This window comes from Charadrius vociferus, unplaced genomic scaffold (genome assembly GCF_000708025.1).
Source record: "Charadrius vociferus isolate BGI_N301 unplaced genomic scaffold, ASM70802v2 scaffold633, whole genome shotgun sequence".
Classification (NCBI taxonomy): Eukaryota; Metazoa; Chordata; class Aves; order Charadriiformes; family Charadriidae; genus Charadrius; species Charadrius vociferus.
In genome coordinates, this window is record NW_009647428.1 from 232,739 (window position 1) to 251,871 (window position 19,133).

General features: G+C 53.0%; 1 protein-coding gene across 1 annotated transcript in view; it reads right to left on the bottom strand.

Annotated features, from left to right (window-relative positions):
• Positions 1–3,556: 3,556 nt before the first annotated feature.
• Positions 3,557–19,133, bottom strand: part of FBXO10 (F-box protein 10) — a 26,452-nt gene continuing 10,875 nt past the window's right edge. Inside the window, exons 3-11 of the mRNA XM_009880553.1 lie at positions 17,968–18,822; positions 15,541–15,690; positions 13,975–14,111; positions 10,609–10,679; positions 9,867–10,019; positions 8,048–8,323; positions 7,428–7,738; positions 4,447–4,628; positions 3,557–3,722 (exon numbers count right to left, since the gene is read on the bottom strand). Of these exons, the coding sequence (XP_009878855.1) occupies positions 3,557–3,722; positions 4,447–4,628; positions 7,428–7,738; positions 8,048–8,323; positions 9,867–10,019; positions 10,609–10,679; positions 13,975–14,111; positions 15,541–15,690; positions 17,968–18,822 (2,301 nt within the window). The remainder of the gene's footprint in view (positions 3,723–4,446; positions 4,629–7,427; positions 7,739–8,047; positions 8,324–9,866; positions 10,020–10,608; positions 10,680–13,974; positions 14,112–15,540; positions 15,691–17,967; positions 18,823–19,133) is intronic.

Genomic DNA, 19,133 nt, shown 5'->3' on the forward strand with positions numbered 1-19,133 from the left:
GCTGGACGTGGCCTTGGGCAACCTGGTCTAGTGGGAGGTGTCCCTGCCCATGGCAGGGGGGGTGTAACTTGATGATCTTCAAGGTCCTTTCCAACCTAAACCATTCTATGATTCTATGATCTTTCTGTTTGTGCCAGCAGCCCAGCTCTGTCCTGACTCCCATACAGCCTACCCTTCTTCTCCCAGTTCTCCAGTACCTAAAGGTTCCCCAAGGTTATGCTGTAGATCTGTGCCTTTGTAACGTGAGACAGGCAGTACTGCACAGACAGCTGCATGGAGCCTGGGACTTCAGGTTTCTGTCCTGCAGCCTGAATTTGGGTTCTCGACTCCTCCCCACACACCCATCCCTGCTACCAACCTGTGCATTCGTTCCTCTCCTGCCACTTACCCAGTGACTCATGCAGGGATGTCATGTATTGGCATCTCTCCCACTACCATGGCTGGCTTCTTCTGCTGCTTGACTCTACCACTGTTCCAGGATCATCCACCAAGCAAACCAACCCTGTTACCAGCTGGAGGGTGCATCTCAGCTCAGACCTCCAAGCCTGCCTTCCCACAGAATCACAGAATCACAGAATGGTCAGGGTTGGAAGGGACCTCTGGAGATCATCTAGTCCAACCCCCCTGCCAGAGCAGGGTCACCTACAACAGGTTGCACAGGACAGCGTCCAGGCAGGTTTTGAATGTCTCCAGAGTGGGAGACTCCACAACCTCTCTGGGCAGCCTGTTCCAGTGCTCCACTACCCTCAAAGTAAAGAAGTTCCTTCTCATGTTAAGATGGAACTTCCTATGTTCAAGTTTATGCCCATTACCCCTCGTCCTATCACTGGGCACCACTGAAAAAAGACTGCTCCCATCCCCCTGGCATCTTCCCGTTAAGTATTTGTAAGTATTAATAAGATCCCCCCTCAATCTTCTTTTCTCTAGACTAAAGAGACCCAAGTCCCTAAGCCTTTCTCCGTATGAGAGATGTTCCGATCCCCTAATCATCTTCGTTGCCCTTTGCTGGACCCTCTCCAGCAGTTCCCTGTCCTTCTTGAACTGGGGAGCCCAGAACTGGATGCAGTAAACTTCCCTGAAGTTTGTCTCCTCCCAAGTGGCACCACCACAGCAGGGAGTGCCCTGCAATGCCCCAGTGGGGCTCATCTTCCCATTTCTCTAAGTCTACTTCAGCTCTGCCATGCTCATCTCAAGAGGGCCCCCCACGCGCAGATCCTCCCACACTGCCTAGGGAATGGGGACAGGCAGTTTGTGCTTCAGATGCACTGGTCTCTGAAGGCTGATGCTGGGTCAGCTTTGCCTTTACGCTGAGGCAAACCAGGCCTCACTGACCATACACTACCAAAATAAAATAAGCAGGCTTTTAATAGTAAAAGGTTTCCTTTGGTGGTAGTGGTCCAGACTGTACACCCAGAAGTAATATGTGGGAAACTTCTTGGAAAACAATGGACACGTACTGAATGTCAACATGAAGGAGGAAATCATGCGCTGACACTGAAACTACTGCTACTCCCCAACAGATGCGGAATGTGTATTAATCAAAAGACTGACTTGGCAGAAATAGTAACAAAGTGTAGATAATAAGTTACAGCTGCTTTTAACCAATAGTAGTTTGTGTGTATAAGTCTAGAAACCAATGAGCACAAGCCGCAGAGCTAGCCCACGTTGTAGTAAAAAGTATATAATGGCTTAAGTATTTTAATAAAGTGGCTTCAGCATTGATCATATTGGTCTGCGACTGGGTCCGTCCGCAGTAATGTATATATAGCTAGGGGCAGAACTTTGCCAACTTATAATGATGTTGCTCACCTCTGGTTTTAAACCTCCTCTTGAGTGTATGAAACCCTTCAGGCACACAGGCTGTGTGCTCGCCAAGCGCCCATCCCTGCAGGGTGGGCAGCACTGCATCTCACAGCCTTGCAGTGAGACGAGCCCCTCCCAAAAGGGTCACCCCAAAAGGCACTCTGGAAAACTTTGCTTGGTTTGGAAAGCAACTCAGTTACTAAAATGTAGACAACTTTTAAAAGATAGCATTTTATTTGTGGCAGACAGGTTTCCTGAAATTATAGAAAACAGTACTTCTGCTTTAAAAAAAAATAATTGGCTTGGGTCTCCTTACAGCATCGGTCTGCAGAGAAACAGCAGACAACATCAGTCTGTGCAACACAGTTACACCAGCTTGTACCAGAGGAGAAACCTGTGTGGACAGCTTGTTATGTGAATGAGACAGAGAAAATCCTGCTGGGAGCCAACTGCCAGTTTCAGGCGGGGAATAATGAGGCAGAAACCGCTAGCTGGTCATGCGAGGTTACAGCATGCAAGCCTCCATCTCTCCACAGCAAGAGCCCTGAGCCTCAGCGGCCAGTGGGGGATCCCCAGTGGCACCCTCAGAACCACGAGCCCCAGCCCAACTCCTCCCAGTCCCAGGGGAGCTCAGCCCCACGGGCTGGGGGACATCCAGCCTCTCCTGAGCATCCCACAGCCACAGGGGTCATGGCCACGGGTACTGGAGACACTGCGGGATGCAGAGGAAGAGCATTTGGGAGTGCACAGGCTTATTACAGGATGCCCAGGGGAGGAACCAAATGTGGGGGAAAGCAGGGATTGACATGGTTTGGGGAGAGCAAATGTGGGGAAACAGAGGGGTAAGGGGATAAAAAGTGGCCCATTGTGTGTAGACAGCTGGTGGCCGGTGGCCAAGGACAGATGCTGGTCTGGCCATGCCTGTGCCTGACAAGCGCAGTCTGTCCTGGCTGCTCATCAAGCGCCGTTTCTAACTCTTCCTAGGGTGACATCTCTCCTTTCAGTGTGGGTGCTGGCATCAGTGGTGCGTGGGGATCTGCATCTGCATGGGGAGGTGAAGTGGTTTGGGAGCCCAGGCACTCTGCGTCTGCCTGTGTCTGTGTCTGTCTGCCCTGTTGCAGCCTCTGGGGGCTTATATGTCCTGGTGCCAGAAACCGGGGAGACTGGGATCCAGGGGCAGGTACTGGGCAGACAGTGTCTAAGCCTGGTTGCTGGAGTGACCCGCATTGCACATATGTCTGTCTGTGCGTGTATCTGACTGCTTTGATCTGTGTGCCCCTTCTGGGTCAGAATCAGCGCAAACAGAAACTGAGTGAGACCACACAAGTCATGTTTTCAGTCTCTTGAGTATTCTGGCACAAATGCAGAAGGTCCCTGACAAAGCAGCTTCAAAGCAAGTGATTCCCCAGTAAACAATGTTTCAGGCAGCACCCGAAGAGTGGTTTGTCCGGAGCACAGGCTGGGGAGGCGCAGCCAGGCACACCCTTGGTCCTGCCAGGAGTGCATTTCATGTAAGGAACCGCTTGCTCGTAAATTACCCCAGCAGCTATCTCAGTGGGCAAAGAGGAAGACATTAACAGCTGTTTTCCCAGCTATTTTTTATTTAGTGAGGTGTCATGTAAGTTGCAAAATCCTTCATGAAAAAGGAGTACAGTCCAATGGGGGTCCCCGTCCCTGAGCTGTGAGAGCTTCCCAGCAGCACCTCTGGAGAAAAGACAGGCAGAGAGACCACTGAAGAAACCTCCCTCCCTGGTCAAAGAATGGTGCAGAAGAAGCTCCCATGGTTGTGGCAGGGGCCATCCACCCTGGTGGTTATGCTGGAAACCCTCTGACCACCAGCCGCCGTGCAGGACACTGGGGCACCTCCTTCAAGGTGAGGTCGTGCTGGGGGGTTGACCAGCATGCACTCCATATCAAACCTGGGAAAAGCAGAGACACCCCATGCATGGCCATGAGCAGGGTGAAAAGGCAGTTCCAGAGCAGCCTTAGAAATGCTCCCTTGAGGTTCACCCTTCCAAGGAGGAAAGGGGCAGAGCAGTGCTGGCAGGTGCACAATGCTCACCACGTGACATCTGTTCGAAAACCCAAGTGGGACAGAAATGGTTGGAGAATTGAGACAGACCATCTTGCTTTACTGCAAAAAATTACCTTCTGTAATTTCACAGCCAAATACCTCTAAGTGACTGCTAAGTGGGTCTGGCCTTTCCTCCTTCCTCCAACTCTCACAGCCCAGGCTACAAACATCCCAGGGCTGCCCATACTGCAGGGACAGCAGTGCAGTATGCAAACCCAACAGCCAGGCTTCAAAGGCAGCACTGCGCCCGAAATTGAGCTGGCTAGGTCAGAGGGCAGATACCTCTGTGCTCAGAGACATTGTGAAGACCCACACTGGTCTGTCAAGGAATAATCCAAGCCCCTCAGTTGGCTTTAGAGATATCCCATAAGGAACATTTTGGCTCCCCTTGATCTGCAGTCCTCACCTGCAGTGGTTCAACATGCACATGAGGCTGGTGCCATGGGTGAGCAGGGATGGGAAGCTGGGTAGAGGAGCTACAAAGCAGAGCCCTCCAGTGCTCACCTAACACAGAAGTGCAACGGTGGCTCCAAGCTCAAAACTGCACCTCATGCTGCTAGCAGCCTCACCTTTTCTTGAAGGTGAGAAGCATGTTGTTTTGGATGATGCAATCCTCTTTATTTGATACTGGTCGCAAAATGGATTTCTTGGATCTCCCTTGGAAAATAAGGTTTTCCTGCACCAGGCCTTTGGCTTCATCAAAGAGAGCAATCCCATAGTCCCGAAAGGACTGGATCCTGTTCTTGGTCACCTGCAAAATATGCTTTAGATGGGATGCACAAGCAGAAGGACATTGTTCATATGGCTCTTTGATCAACACAACAGCAAACCATAAGCTCTTCTACAGGTTCACTAGCACTCCCTGTCAGTCTGGGTGCATACCAAGGGTTCAGACTGGACGTGCCATAGCCATGCACACACAAGCTTTTCCAAGGCCTTCCACTTGTTACTGGTGGCCCCAGCTGGCAGCTCAGTTGCTACCAGTACCAGATGCTACAAGCTTGCCTGCAGCTGGTACCCAACCCCCTGGTGAAACACGAGCACAGACACTGCTGAACACAAAGCTGCTGTTGTTCCTTGCCCTCCAGATTTCAAACAGCTGTACTTACAGGCTGTCACTTCCTTGTATACGAAAGAAAGAGCACTTAGGAGTCTCCTCTTCCCAAGAAAAACAAGGCTACAGCTCTCACTGTGCCATCATCTGGAAGATCAGTTCGGTTCTTTCTCCTCCTTGGATCCACAGCAACAACCTCTGCAATGCTCCTTGCCCAGCGCTCCCCCCACCCAGCACCACACACCATCTCACCTGCTTGCAGGCACCTCCTGGGCTCTGCCAGTGGGTGGATGAGAAATGACAGAACCACGACATCACTAGTACGTCAACAATGACCTGTGCCCCTGGCTCTGCACCCCAAATGAACCCTGCAACATGACCTCTGCTTGTGTGCTCCAGGACAGTGGACAGCTGGGACCAAGGAAATTGCAATGGTTTTTACCTTCTGGTCCAGAGGACAACGGTTTTCTATGAGCATGATTTTCCAAAGGAGTCTGCAGCCCCTGCAGAACTTGTGCAAAGCATTTGTCTTGGCAGGGCTTTCTGTATACTCATTTTAAGTGTCCTTTACGATGAGTTAAATTGCATTTATCTATCATTGTGATGCACAATGGCTTCACCTCAACAAAGAACAGAACGGAGGCAACTTTGAGTCAGGTACTAACCTTGGGAACTGGCTAGATGCTGGAAGACTGCATCTGATTTCCAAAAAAACTAGTTCAGGTGCCAGCTACCCCAGTTCTTCAGCACAGCTCACACAGCCTGCAAATCTCCAACAGAAGCCTATGGGATCACCCACTTGACTGCCACTCAGTTAAATACAGGGGACAAGCCCGGGTTTGTTGAACATCATTGCACCAAAATGCACAGGATTCCCTTTGCTGCTCTGTGGGAAGAAAGGTCTCTCCTACAAGCCATCTATGAATTCATTTTTGGGGGGAATGATGACTGAGCTGTACTTTACCAAGGCTTAAACATCAGACAGATGTGACAAGCCACCTGCAGTTCACTGAAGAGGATACAGCCTTGAGATAGGACTTGAAAATTTACTCTTTTCTCTGCCACTGAGCAATGGCATGAGCTCACGTAAGCCCTTCCCTCATGTGCTTGCCCACCTGAAAAGCTGCTGCTGCTAACAGACCTCCTTTCACATTCCTGTCGCTGTGGGCACCAAGCAGTCTGGGGCAACATGGCCAGCTCTGCTGGTACACATGTGCTTTCCTGCTGCAAGTGAGCAATAATAAGCATGGACCCAACAATGCTGAGGCTAGGGAAGATTTCACCTCCTCCTCCTGGGCCCTACAGAGCACTTCTAAACCTCTCTTGAAAGATGTTAGGACATCACACACTTCAAAACCACTAGGGTTTTGAAATGTCACTTTCTTCTGAGCAGTGTACTCTAGTTTTGTACTGCTAGTGCAATTAAAACCAAATGCTTACTTAATTTGCACCTACATCTTCCCTCGAACAATTTCTGCCAGCTTTGCTCCAGCCTATTTCCAATGACTGCCCATGAAAAACCTGGAGTTAAGGAGTGCTGGTGGAAGGGAGCTCTGGATTAGGACTGTCTACAGCATTAGATCAGGGCAGTCCTGGCTTTGATCTGCCAAAGCTTGGAAGCCCACAAAGATGGTGGCCCCACACCAGTCTCTGACCTCCCCCAGGGCTGCACCACCCTCCAAGGCAAGAAGGTTCCCCCAGTCTCCCACATGTATCTCCCAAGGTTCAGGCACCACTGCAACTTGTGCTGTTGACCCTTGTTGTACTGCCTGGCACTGCTGAGAAGAGCTTGGCTCTCACTGCCCTTCAGGTAGCTGTGGGCTGCTGTTAGATCCCCCTTGGCTCCTCTTTGCCAGACTGAGCCCAGTTTCCTCTGCCTCATCTCATTAGTCACATATCCTGGCACTTGCCCATCCTGGTAGCCCTGAAATGGACTGTCTCCATTTTCTCCACCTTCCTCTAGACCTTGAGGATCCAAATTGGACACAACATTTCAGATGCAGCCTCCGAATGGCAAAGGAGATGGGTGGCAACCTTCCTCAATCGGCTGGACACGCTTCTAATGTAGCCTGGAAATTACACCCCCTTTAATCACAGGGTCAAGGATACGATCCTGAGTGTCCACTCCTCCTGCTAGCACTGCCAGGACAGTGCCTCCTGTCCCGCGGGCTAACCGAGGGCCTGGTGGCTTCCCCCTCACCCAGGAAGGCAGGGGAGCAGCAGCGGGCTCTCCCGTCTCTGCCACCAGCTGCAGGGATGCACAAGTCGGTGCCCCTCAACTCTCTGCAGGACGTACCTTCATGTCTGCTGCATGGAGCAGCTGAAGGCCACATCTGTGGTTGCCGATGATGTCATTCTCTGCAATGACACCCTCGCCCTTGGAGACGATGCCATGGCTGCTGTTCGCATAGATGCCGTAGCAGCGGGCTCTCCCGTCTCTGCCACCAGCTGCAGGGATGCACAAGTCGGTGCCCCTCAACTCTCTGCAGGACGTACCTTCATGTCTGCTGCATGGAGCAGCTGAAGGCCACATCTGTGGTTGCCGATGATGTCATTCTCTGCAATGACACCCTCGCCCTTGGAGACGATGCCATGGCTGCTGTTCGCATAGATGCCGTTGCCACGCAGCTCAACCTGGCAGTCGGCCTCCACCAGCACGCCTCCCCGGCTGTTGCAGGAAATGCTGTTGTTTGCAATGTATGTCAGCTGGCTGCTCTGCAACACTGCCACCCCGCCATCGCGGTTGGCGTGAATTACATTGGCAATGATGTTGAGCGCTTCGCTGCTCTTGACATGCAACCCAGCAGCTGCCAACCAAAAAGAAGAGTTATCAGTTAAGAGCTTGCAGCCTCAGTCATAACAACTACAAATGTATTCCTACTTCTAAAAGCTACCCAGTTTCTTCTGTCACAATATGACCTTCTGACTGGGAGCTTAAGGACAAAAATCCACCCACACTCGGGTCTCAGCCCACCATTTCTCCAAGGTGCTCCTGGCCTAATGGCAGCTGAGGAAGACCCTGGCTGATTCCAGTGCTGCTGGGCCAGGACAACACACCATTCTGCATGCCACCCCTTCTCCTGGAGGCTGGGAAGAGCCCCAGGCCCTGAGCTCACCTCCGTTGTGGTTGATGCTGTTCAACTCCACCAGTGCCACACTGATGGGATGCTGGGCAGCTGGGTACTCCTCCTCGCTGTCGGGGTCGTTCTCCCCACCGGCACCCTCCCTCTCCTCCTGGAAGCTCTCGCTGCCTCCCTGACCAGGGGGGTAGTCACCAGCGTCATCCTTGTGGCAGAACACCGCCACCCCGTAGATGCTGTTGTGGCTGATCTGGTTGTTGATGAGGTGCGGGAGGCTGGAGGACATCATCCACACACCACAGCCCTTGTTGCCTGCAGAGCGGGGTGGCATAGCCCACCAACTCAGCAGTGCTTGGAGACCCCCAGCTCTGCCCCAAAGTGGCTGGTAGTCCATGTGCAGTGCAGGTGGGATGGAGGATATCGTCCTCTTTGAGCACACATGAAGGCTAACCCCACATGCCAGGGGCTCACAGAGATGCTTTGGCCCTGCCTTGGTCCTGCTTGGCTGACTCCAGTCAGTGAGCTCAGTGCCTTTGTTTCCCCACCTCTGCCCTCTCGTGGCACTGCCTATGCTCTGACCCCCAGCTCAAGTCCCCTGGCTTAACTCACTGATCAGGAGGCAAACCCGTGATGCCCTGGGGCTCTGCGGCATGGACAGGCACAGCCCTGTCCACCATCTGCATGCACAGGTGGCTTTGCCACAGATGGGCAGCCAGTGCTGGAAGCCCATGTGCTGTGGTCTCTCCTCCTGCAGGACTGGGAGTCTCCAGGGCCAGGGAGAGACCAGCTATGGAAGCACCAAGCTGGGTTTCCCCTCAGGGGCCCAGGCGTTTTCTCCAGTGTCTCTCGCAGGCTGAGCTGCATCTTAGCCACCCTCAGGGTGTAGGGTTCCTACAGTCACCCTCCTCCTGCCCCGGCCACTGCTGCTCCAGAAACCTCTGGGAACTTCCTGCCTGTGTACCTTACTCTCACTGCAAGGGACTGACACTGGCTGCTAGCACTACTGGCTACCACTGCCTCAGGCATTACTAGTGGGACAGACGGACAGACAGATGCACACAAAGCCATGCTACACAACTGCCTGCATCCCATTCCTGTCCTAAACAGGGCCACAGAGGAGCACAGCCCCAGGACTCAGACCCGCACCCTGGCAGTGGTGTACTCTACAGCACTTGTCTCTCTGCAACCGCTTTAAAATCCCTCTAAAAAAAGCTATTTCCAGCTTCCTACAAAAATCCCCTGGGGGGTTTATCACCTGTCAGACATTAGCCCACTTGTTAGATTACAGGCCCTGCCAGACTCCTCCAGCGCCAGTTTAGCTGGGTGTAGGACAGCAGCAGACATAGCTCCCCTCATCCCGTGGGGACGGCGCATCCTCTCCTGCAACCCTGTCCTGCATGAGGACACTGGTGCAAGGCCAGCTTCCCTCTTGGGACTCAGAGGGAAGCTCCTGCCTTCTGCTAGAGACAAAGTGGTGGCCTCCACAAAGGGGAGAGGGCCCCTCATGAGCCACAGCCCAGCAGAGCTAGTGGCAAAACCTCTGGAGTGCTAGTGCTGGGCTGGGCCTGGTGCCACTCCTGGCGAAACCCCCTGGGCACCCACCGCAGATCCCTCCTGGGCACCCACCACCAGATCCTTGCTGGGCACCCACTGCAGCCCCCTCCTGGGCACCCACCACCAGATCCCTCCTGGGCATCCCCCACAGCCCCATTCTGGGCACCCACTGCAGATCCCTCTTTGGCACCCCCACAGCTCTGGAGTGCACTATAGGTAGAGGGCACCCTGGCAAACTCAAGACAATGGGGGTACAGTGTATAAGGTAAGAATTGTTCTCCATGCAAGCTTGCTTCCTTACCGTAAATGGTGTTTCCTTCAATGAGGCCCTTCCCATGCTCGCCCACCACCACGCCATCCGAGTAGCCACAGGAGATGAGGTTGTTCCTGAGGACAGGGTCGCCCCCATGGCGGATGTCCACCCCACCCCACTGGTTCTCATAGATGACGTTTCCTAGTGCCAGGCCGGGAAGATAAGGTGACCACACAGGCCTCCTGCCCACACAAGAGCAAGGAGACCTGGCAAGCCGAGACCTGGCCCCACCAAAAAGCTCCCATTGCCTGCAGCAGAACCCAAGCCTCAGGAGTTTTCTCGTTCACCTATTCCCCTGGCAATGCTCTCCCACATAGGACGCTGGTCATTAGCAGTTCCAGTAGCCACCACCTCCCTGTCATCCAAGGTGTAGAGCAGAGTGGAACACCACTTGGAGGTTCCGCAACAGTAGGAAAACATTATTGACAGCTTTAGCTTATACACTGGATGGCACAGGAGAGAAAAAAAGCAGTTCACGTGGCAGATTGCTCTGGAGCACTGCTCCACATCCCAGCTGTACCAGAGACAAAGGGAACAATAATTTGGAGGACACACTGTGGAAAGACATGCTCCCACCACCAACAGCAGAAATGCCAACAGAAAATGCAAACCAGGAGATTATTGCATCGAAAGTCACCCAAGAACCACAAGACAAATTTTGCAATCAAACAGACAGAGGCTTAAAGACAGAAACAAACTGAGCATAACAATGCCTTTTTCATTCCCATACCTGTGATTTGGCCTCTCCCATTCTCATTCACTGCTATTCCAGCAGCCAGTCCCTGGAAAATATGGTTCCCACTGAGGTAGGAGAAGAAAATAAAGTTACCAGCAGCAGTGTTGCCTGTTTATGGTTTGCATCGATGCTAGCACAGCAGGTCTCTGCAGAGGCATCAGTCTCCCTGGCTGCCCAGTCCCTGGAAAATATGGTTCCCACTGAGGTAGGAGAAGAAAATAAAGTTACCAGCAGCAGTGTTGCCTGTTTATGGTTTGCATCGATGCTAGCACAGCAGGTCTCTGCAGAGGCATCAGTCTCCCTGGCTGCCTACTTGTCACAGCCTGTAGCCCGTGCCCAGCAGCGAGAGCTGGGCACAGGGCAGCTGTCCAGCAAAGTGCAGCAGGAGGAAAGCACAGTGGGGAAGGTACACACAAAGCAAAGCGGAACTACTGGCAGCTGAACCACTTTTTCAAGGAGGTGAATAGCACAAAAGAAGCATGGAGAAACACACTTGAGGAAGAGCATTCAAAGAGTGGGAGGTGCCCATGAAACAGCCACCACATCAGACCGGTTGTCCCATCTCCAGGAGTGGCCAGCCACATCTGCAGCTGCAGGGAATGTACGGACAGGGAGAACCCCAGGGAGGAGGTGAGAGGCTTTATCAGACATGGCACTGCTGCTCCAAGAGGAGCCCTGAAGCCAGTGATCGTGATTGATGGCAGGAAACATTAAACATGGTGGCAGGGGCAGAGGCAACACTGTGCTGGGAACAATGGCCTGGAGAGCACATATGGGCCCTGATGCACTTGATTAGAGGCATCACTGGCTGTCCCCCGAGCTCGCACACAAGGACCCAGTCAGGAGGAATGAAGCACGGGAGCCCCAAGCCCACCAGCAGCTCCTCCTCCACATGACCCTGAATCTCTGGCTTGCTGCTGAGGTTCAGAGCAGGAGAGCAATCAGGTCGGTCATGAAGACAAAACACCAACCAAGCACAGTGCCTGGCATGGACTCCGCCTCTGCATCCATCCAGGAGTGCTCACCGGAGATGGCTCCACTCCCCCCAGGCTGTAAAAGGAGTGGAGGAGATCCTGCAGCAGTGAGCCAGGGTGGGAAAGCAGTGCCTGTGACACGCGATCACCAGCACTGGCTGCAGATGGAGGGGTGGGCACAGCACTTCATGCTGCTGTCCTGCTGCCAGGGACAAGTGCAGGCAGAGCAGGGTCACCCCAACTCATCCAGCAGCTACTGCCTCTGCTGTCCTCGGCTGCCCCAGCATGGCTGCCCCTCCACTCACAGCTGCCTGCTCGGGCATGGCCACTCAGTCTGGCAGCTGAGGGAAGCCCTCATCGCCCTGCCACAGCAGCACAGGCTATCAGCAGTGCCCAGAGAATGCAAAGCTGCTTGTGGGCTGCAGGACCTGGAGCAACACATATGCCTCCCTCTAGAAAGAGAGACCAGGTAAGAAGATGTGCCCGTACATGAAATCCACAATTGCACCAGCAGCTGCAAGGGTAAGGAGGAACAGAAGCCATGAAACCATCCCAGAAGCAATCCTCCAGGAACACAAGGTGAGGACTCTCAGCTGCCCAAGTCCCACTGCTGTGGGTCAGTGCCCTCCAGTGCTGCTCTCACCAGTTTAGGGGAGCAGGCAGTAGCGTTGCACAACTGGGCACCATCAAACTTGGCACCTTCCAGACTTAACCTTGGCACAGCAGGGATGCCATCTTACCCAAACAGCTTTTTAGCTGCTGCAGAGAGTACCTCTGACTGGGAGACATACATGCTCAAGGGCCTGTATCATGCGTAAAAATGATACTCTGCACCCATGTTGCTGGCACACTTCTGAGAAGGGCACTTCCCTGCTTTGTGCATGGGGTCCCTTGCAACGCCCCACTGAAATCTGTCCCTCAGCCAGGCAGCAACACAGGATGGAGCTGGGCTCACAGCTCTTGGGAACGGGCAAAACATTATTCTGTTTCCAGCTGTAAAAGGCACCCAGCAAACGACATTATTCCTACCATAAACATCCCCCTTCTGCCAGCCCTGCCTCCCTGCAGCTGCACATGCCACCCTGCCAGTGAGACTCAGCCATGCCGACAGCCCCTGTTGAACCCCACGCTGTTGAACACAGCTGCATGTGGCACCACTGGGCCCGCGCCAGTGCACACAGCCTTGGCCAGCGCCGGAGCCTGCCTCAAGCCAGCACAGACAAAAGGCAGCACAGAGCACCAAGCACGAGTGGAGCAGGGTTTCTCTTCCACAATGGGTGGCTGGTCAGGAGAACAAAGGTGTCTTCCCACTGAGCTTCCTCCCCGCCTCCTCCCCATCATATCCTACGTGCCAGCAAGCACGGACAGTCATACGTTAGTCCTGAGGTGCAAGCTGGGGTTGCAAACGATATTGCGAGAAAGTACAGAGGGAAAGGCACCTAGTGAATCTCTCCATCCTGCATTGTGTTTCCTCTGCACTGGTGGGCCCTGCTACTCCAATACCACTTTTCTCAAAAAACAGTCTCTCTCTGAGACAGCAGTCTCATAATCCCCTGTTGGAAAGCCTGGCCCTGACCTCTGTGTTTTCAGGGCTGGTACATCTGGTGCAGACTTCTCCTCTCCAGGTCCCAAGCTAGACCAAGTGCCTCAGTAGAGATGCCTGCAAGAAGTGGCTTTCATTAGGTCTGTAGGACTCAAGGCTGAAGCACTGTTAATTATCAACACTTCCAGCACGAATACTCACATCTTTGCTACAGGGCTGATCCAGGGCAACCATTTTCTTCCCTTCGTGCGCCACCCTGGTCTATAGCACTGTGGTGAGTTGCCACATGCCTGTTCCTTATCACGTACAGGCACAGCGAGAGGTGGAAAGGGGTAGCAGTACAGATGAGATGCCCTTCATATCTGCAACCAATACCGTGCTCCAGCTGCCATCTCATTTCTTTGCTACCAGTTGATACCACCATGTAAAGCTGATGGCATCGACCTGAAGAAAGCCTGCCAGACACCAATATTAATATCTAAACTGAATGGTATTAAACACACACAAGTCCAGGTGTTTAAAGCAGAAAGGTGAATTGGAGTAACAATGATTGGAGTGCCGAGGTCCATTTCCCCTTTTCCTGCAAAAAGCACCATGACACATGTGAGTTGTTCATCTTGAACACAGCCTGTGTCATCTTCAGATCGAGGGGGAAAACCCAGGACTGGCAATTGGCAAAGACCTGGGTGCAGCAAGGAGATAGAGGGAAGTCACAGAAAGGCACTAGTCTACCATGGTCCTATTTCTGCTCTATGGTGATAACAGAAAGAAAGAGAAGAAAAGTGTGCACAGTGGGAGGAATAATTCTTAACAGGAGAGAGAGGTCAGTGCTAGCTAACATACCTCACAGCAGGGTTTCCATTATACAGAATATAAATGCCAGCTTCTTTATTCCCATAGATCTGATTGCTACGGATGATGCCTTTTCCGTTGCCAACGACGACAATGCCTGAGCGAAGGCCACTGTGTATCTTATTGCACTACGATTTTATTTTTGCACATGTAGAGAGAATAAAAGCAAAAGGAAGGAAGGTCACTCATAAAAGTGAGCAAGAGGAGACAGCAACCACAGAGAAAAGCAACAGCTCCCGACCCTGCTGGGGAAAAGGGCAGAAGGGTAATTAATCCATCTGCCAAGAAATCACTCTCAAATGGTCGAGGCACACTTAACTTTTACCTTTCTTTAGGGTTCTAGTCCACAATGCCCAATTTCCCTTCCCATCATGCCAGCAGCTTCTTCTTCCTCCAGCAGTTCCTGCTGCCACCTCCAAGGCCTACCCTGGACTAGGTGATGCTCTGTTCCCCACAGGCCACCTGACACTGGGCAGGGCTGGTGGGGCTGCAAGTCCAACACTTCCCGAAGGCCACCAAGAGTAAAAGACCCTCAGTGGCACCCCACAGGAGCTGAAGGCAGTAGTCCAAGCTGGGGGTTCGGCGTTAAAGTGTGGTGCCTTTTCTCAAGCTGCTAGACAGCACTTTGCACAGTCTGAACGACCACTGTCAACAGTCACACAGCTGTTTCTCTTTACAGGGGCCAACATCTCCTGTGAAGACAGGAGTGCGCTGGGACCCTCTGAGTAGGACAGCAGTCCCAGCCCAGTATCTCATGGAGTGGCAGGGTAGTAATCGCCAATACCAGTTAAAGCAACAAACAGCAGCTTAAAGCTGCAACCAAGGCCAGACACAGCCCACGACTCCACAGTTGAGCTGCCACCTCTTCCTCCATGGGGCTTCCTCCATGCAGCTCTGCCCGCCTCATCTCCTGTGCAGGGCTCACATGGAGAGCTTGATGCAGCCACAGGGCCACTTGGGTGGCAGTTTGTATCCACCTCTCTGCCTCTCCCTGCATGCTGAGGCCTCAGTTCCTTCAAGGACATCTACAGATACAGCGTTCAGTAAACAGGGACAAGGTCACCCACTGCACAGCTGGAGACACAACCGATTCGGAGGAAAAGCCATGCTGCTGGAGAGTGGGCTGCCGCTCCCCTCCTGCCTGAGGCTGAGCAGAGAGCTGAGACCCTCCACCAACTCCCAGGGTAGGCAACACGAACCCCAGTATGGGAGAAACAATTTACAGTACAGTGCTGGTTTACTACCTTGCTTGCCCAAGTTCGCTCATTACACAGGGGTGTTTATTTGATAGACGAACAGCCCCTGACCTGACCCTCAATATACAGCAATTTTAAGACGCATACTATCAAATAGAGCAGGAGACCATGCATGTACCATCAGGCAGCACTTTGCTGTGCCTTGCCCTTGGGGTTAGCTAAAACCTAAGAAACAGGCTGAAGGGCAAAGCCAGTCAGTGTTTTCTGTACTGGGAGACGGATCCCTGCTGCCCCTTGGAAAGAAACAGCATGTGAGAGAAAGAGCACGCTGCCCTCCTGCATGACTTAGAGGGGTACATACCAGAACAAGGGGGTTTGCTCCCTTACGAATGTCCACTCCAGCCTCGCAGTTCGAATGGATGTTGTTGTCTGCAATCAGGCCTCCTGCTGACAGGCGCAGGAATATTCCGGATGCTTTGCAATGGTGGATGTCATTCCTCAGCATGATAACCTGCAGGCAAGAGGAGAAGCACCTGTAGCTGTAGTTAGAAGGACAAGGAAGAGGACATGACCAAAGGGTACAGCTCTCCCTTCTGCAGCCTCTGTGTATCTACGACCTCTCTGCCTCTCCCGCAACCCAGGGTGTGCCAGGCACACAGGCTGTCTGAAAGGAAGATCAGTGCACACAGAAAAGTGCTATAGGTAACCCTGTTGGACACTACCCACTTGCATGGGTCTGCCTGGGGATGGGGACCTGCAGTGCTTGCTGCCATGCAGCCAGACCAAAGGTATCCTCTTGGCCCGACAAATCCCTCCGCTTGACAAAGCCCATGTTCAGGTGTGCCCAGTGGCTTCGTTCACTGCATTGCGCTTGCACATTGTCAGCAACACCAAGTGGACCATTCCCGGTCCCATCTCCACACCGGTCGTGGTACAACAGACCTTCCCCATCCCTGCTGGGGCAGTTCCCATTTGCATCGGCATCCTCTCCAAACACAGCCGGCAACAGGCTGCCTCCTGACTCTCTGATGCACAGAGCTGCTCAGAGGTGACATGTCAAATGCCTCCCATGAGTCTCCCATGACGCTGACTGAGCCAGTGCGCAACAGCACACATGCTCAGCACGCAACCTGCCCATCACCTTGCGCCTTCAGAACAAAGATCCTGCCATTTGGGGGCAGAAATGGCCTGGCCATCAAACTGAAGGCACTGATACCACTCATAACAACCTAGTTTCCTCTAAGCAAGTAGCTAAATATTTATGCAGCTGCAATCTTAAATATTTTCCAGCCAAACAAAATCATGCCTTAAATCCACGTCTTACAAGTGCTAAGAAATAATCTACAAATTGCCTTTGCATATCCCACTTCAATGAGCAACACAGATCAGAAGGTAATTAAATTGTACTTCTTTTTATTTGCTCGTTCCACAAAGGTGCTTCATTCAATCTCCCAACTACAAGTGGAGCTCAGCAGGGATCGCCAGCTGCCTGTCTTCATCAGTCATGCTAGGCTGCCAGGGGAGGGAAGCTACAGGGGGCAAGAAACACAGGTGCCTGCTCCAGCTGGGTCCCACACACCAGACCCTGGCCCAGGCTTGCCCTGCACCAGAGGGTCCTGGCTGTGCAACGACACTGAGCCCTTGCCAGCTCTGCCACAGTCCCGCTCCGTGTTGCACCCACCTTGCCCTCATCTCATGGCCAAGCATTTCACTGTCTCCCATTGCCTGGTGTTCTGACACCCACCTCTTGACAATAGCCTCTGGGCTGATTCCTAGCCGAGCAGCTCAGAGGGGCTGAGCAGCACAGCAGAGCCGCTCAAGGTGCCTCTGCTCCCTCCTGCCCCCACTCTGCGTCCACGGGGTGGCCTTCAGGAGAGCACCTCTGGTACAGGTATCCCTTGGAAAGAAAGGAGTCATCCTCCACTGCCAAGAAGAAAAGCATTTCTGCAGGGCACATGCAACAGTGCTCTGCAGTCCTTCTGTGGGGACTGCAGATGGGGAGCTAACACCATCACAGCAAAGCCCTTTCCCAGAACCAGGTGGAAAAACATTCCCCTTCTTCCCCCTGCACAAAAATTTTATTTGCAGTCTTTTAAAGTGATAGACTGAAAAATGGGCCTAAATCCTGGGCTGCCGTGACCAAGTGGTGGGGATGGTGTTGCTCTGGGCAGGTGGTTGGAGAGGAGCCTCCTGAGCACCCCCAACACTGCCAGGACTGGGGATTTTGGCAGTGTGATTCTCCCCCCAGTCCTCGATGCCATGGTCCTGTCAAGGAAGAGGAGCACAGGCACAGAGGTGGAGAGCTCCAGGCAAGTGCAGGGTTAGATGATGCTGTGCTGAGGGAAACATCAGTTCAGCCTCTAACACGTCCCCTGCCAACTTCCCTCCTTACACCCCATTTCTGGCTGTGGCAGGCACCCACCCCTGTGGGCTCTCATGAAGCAGCCAAGACTGGCCATGGCAAGGGGCAAGACCAGGGATGGACACCACAGTCCCCAGGTCCCTGCATTTGTAGTATGGGCTGTGCTGGGAGCAGCAAAGGTGATGATAACCAGCAGCACTTTTACAGGGTGAGAGTTTAATTTACAGGTAGAGCGGGCCTGACTACATGACCCCAACATGCCACTGAGTTAATGCCTGCAATTGCAACTACGTTACTGCATGCAGAAAGCAGGTGGCTGCAAGTGGCTGCCTTTTGTTTGGGCTGGTTAACCCAAGCCATGCATAGAAAAGGAGCTGGTGGAGCAGGAGGGAAAGGGAAGAGGGCTTGCAGCAGTCTTCACAGCACCTTACTGTTTTGTATGCAGCGCACTGCATAGGTCAGATCCCTGAAGATGCTTCCTTCCAGTTTTGCTTGCCCTCGTGAATAAATGAATATTCCTCCCTTCCCATCCCTGAAAAGGCACTGTCGGATGATGCAGCCTTGCAGAGAGTTGGCCAAAGACTGGGCCTCCTTGTCCTGCTGCAGCTCATGCTGCAGAGACTTGAGCTTAAGGTCCTTCTGAAGGGCGTGCAGTCTGTTGCTTTGAAGCCTGCTGTCTGTAATGTCAGCAAACGTGTGACTCAGGCTGTGGGCTTGATAGGGCAGTTTGTACACAGCCTGAGCATCCTCCTCATCATCGCTGTGTAAGTCACTGTCACTGGAGTCTGAGTCAAGGTCTGGGTACTCCTCCTCCTCCTCCTTTGCTGCTCGCAGGTTCTCTCCAAACTCAGTGTCCTCCTGGGCTGAGCCAACCATGGCTTGAGCACCCGCAGCAGAGATGAAGCTGCTTCGTTCTTCCCCTACGACAATCTCGCACGTTTTCACTGGCCCCAGCAGTGATTCCCCCCAGCCATCCCTATTGGCCACGGGGCAGCCAGCTTGGTCGGGCTCCCACATGGACACGGCACAGCACTTGGCCAGCGCAGCCAGGTGCTTGCAGGCCCAGTTACGGTCAGAGCTCGGGCAGCCCTCCACAGTTACAGAGGCATTCTCACTGCCAGTGAACTCACAGTTCTGCAGGATGCAGAGGGCCATGCTGCGGAGGTGGATGCTGGACTGGCTGAAGGTGCAGAACTTCACCTGACATGTCCCCGGTGCTTGGATCTGCAGCTGCCCATTTTCGAAGTTGCAATTGTCAAACTGGACGTAGCCTGAGGTTGTCTGCAGAGTAAGCACAAGGTAAGACCATTGCACAAAGCAAGAAAAAGCAGCCCTGGACGCACCATGAAGTCCTTCCAGAGCAAACAAGCTCATGCACACAAACACAATATGCATTCACGTGTCACCAATGCAACAAGCTCACACAGGCACAGATGCAGTGCTGCAGGCTGACTTAGCAAGTATCTTACACCTACTGGCTTTCTTCCCTGCCAGCAATGTTTTCTTAACTTAGAATCATAGAATCACAGAATGGTTTGGGTTGGAAGGGAACTTAAAGATCATCTAGTTCCAACCCCCCTGCCATAGGCAGG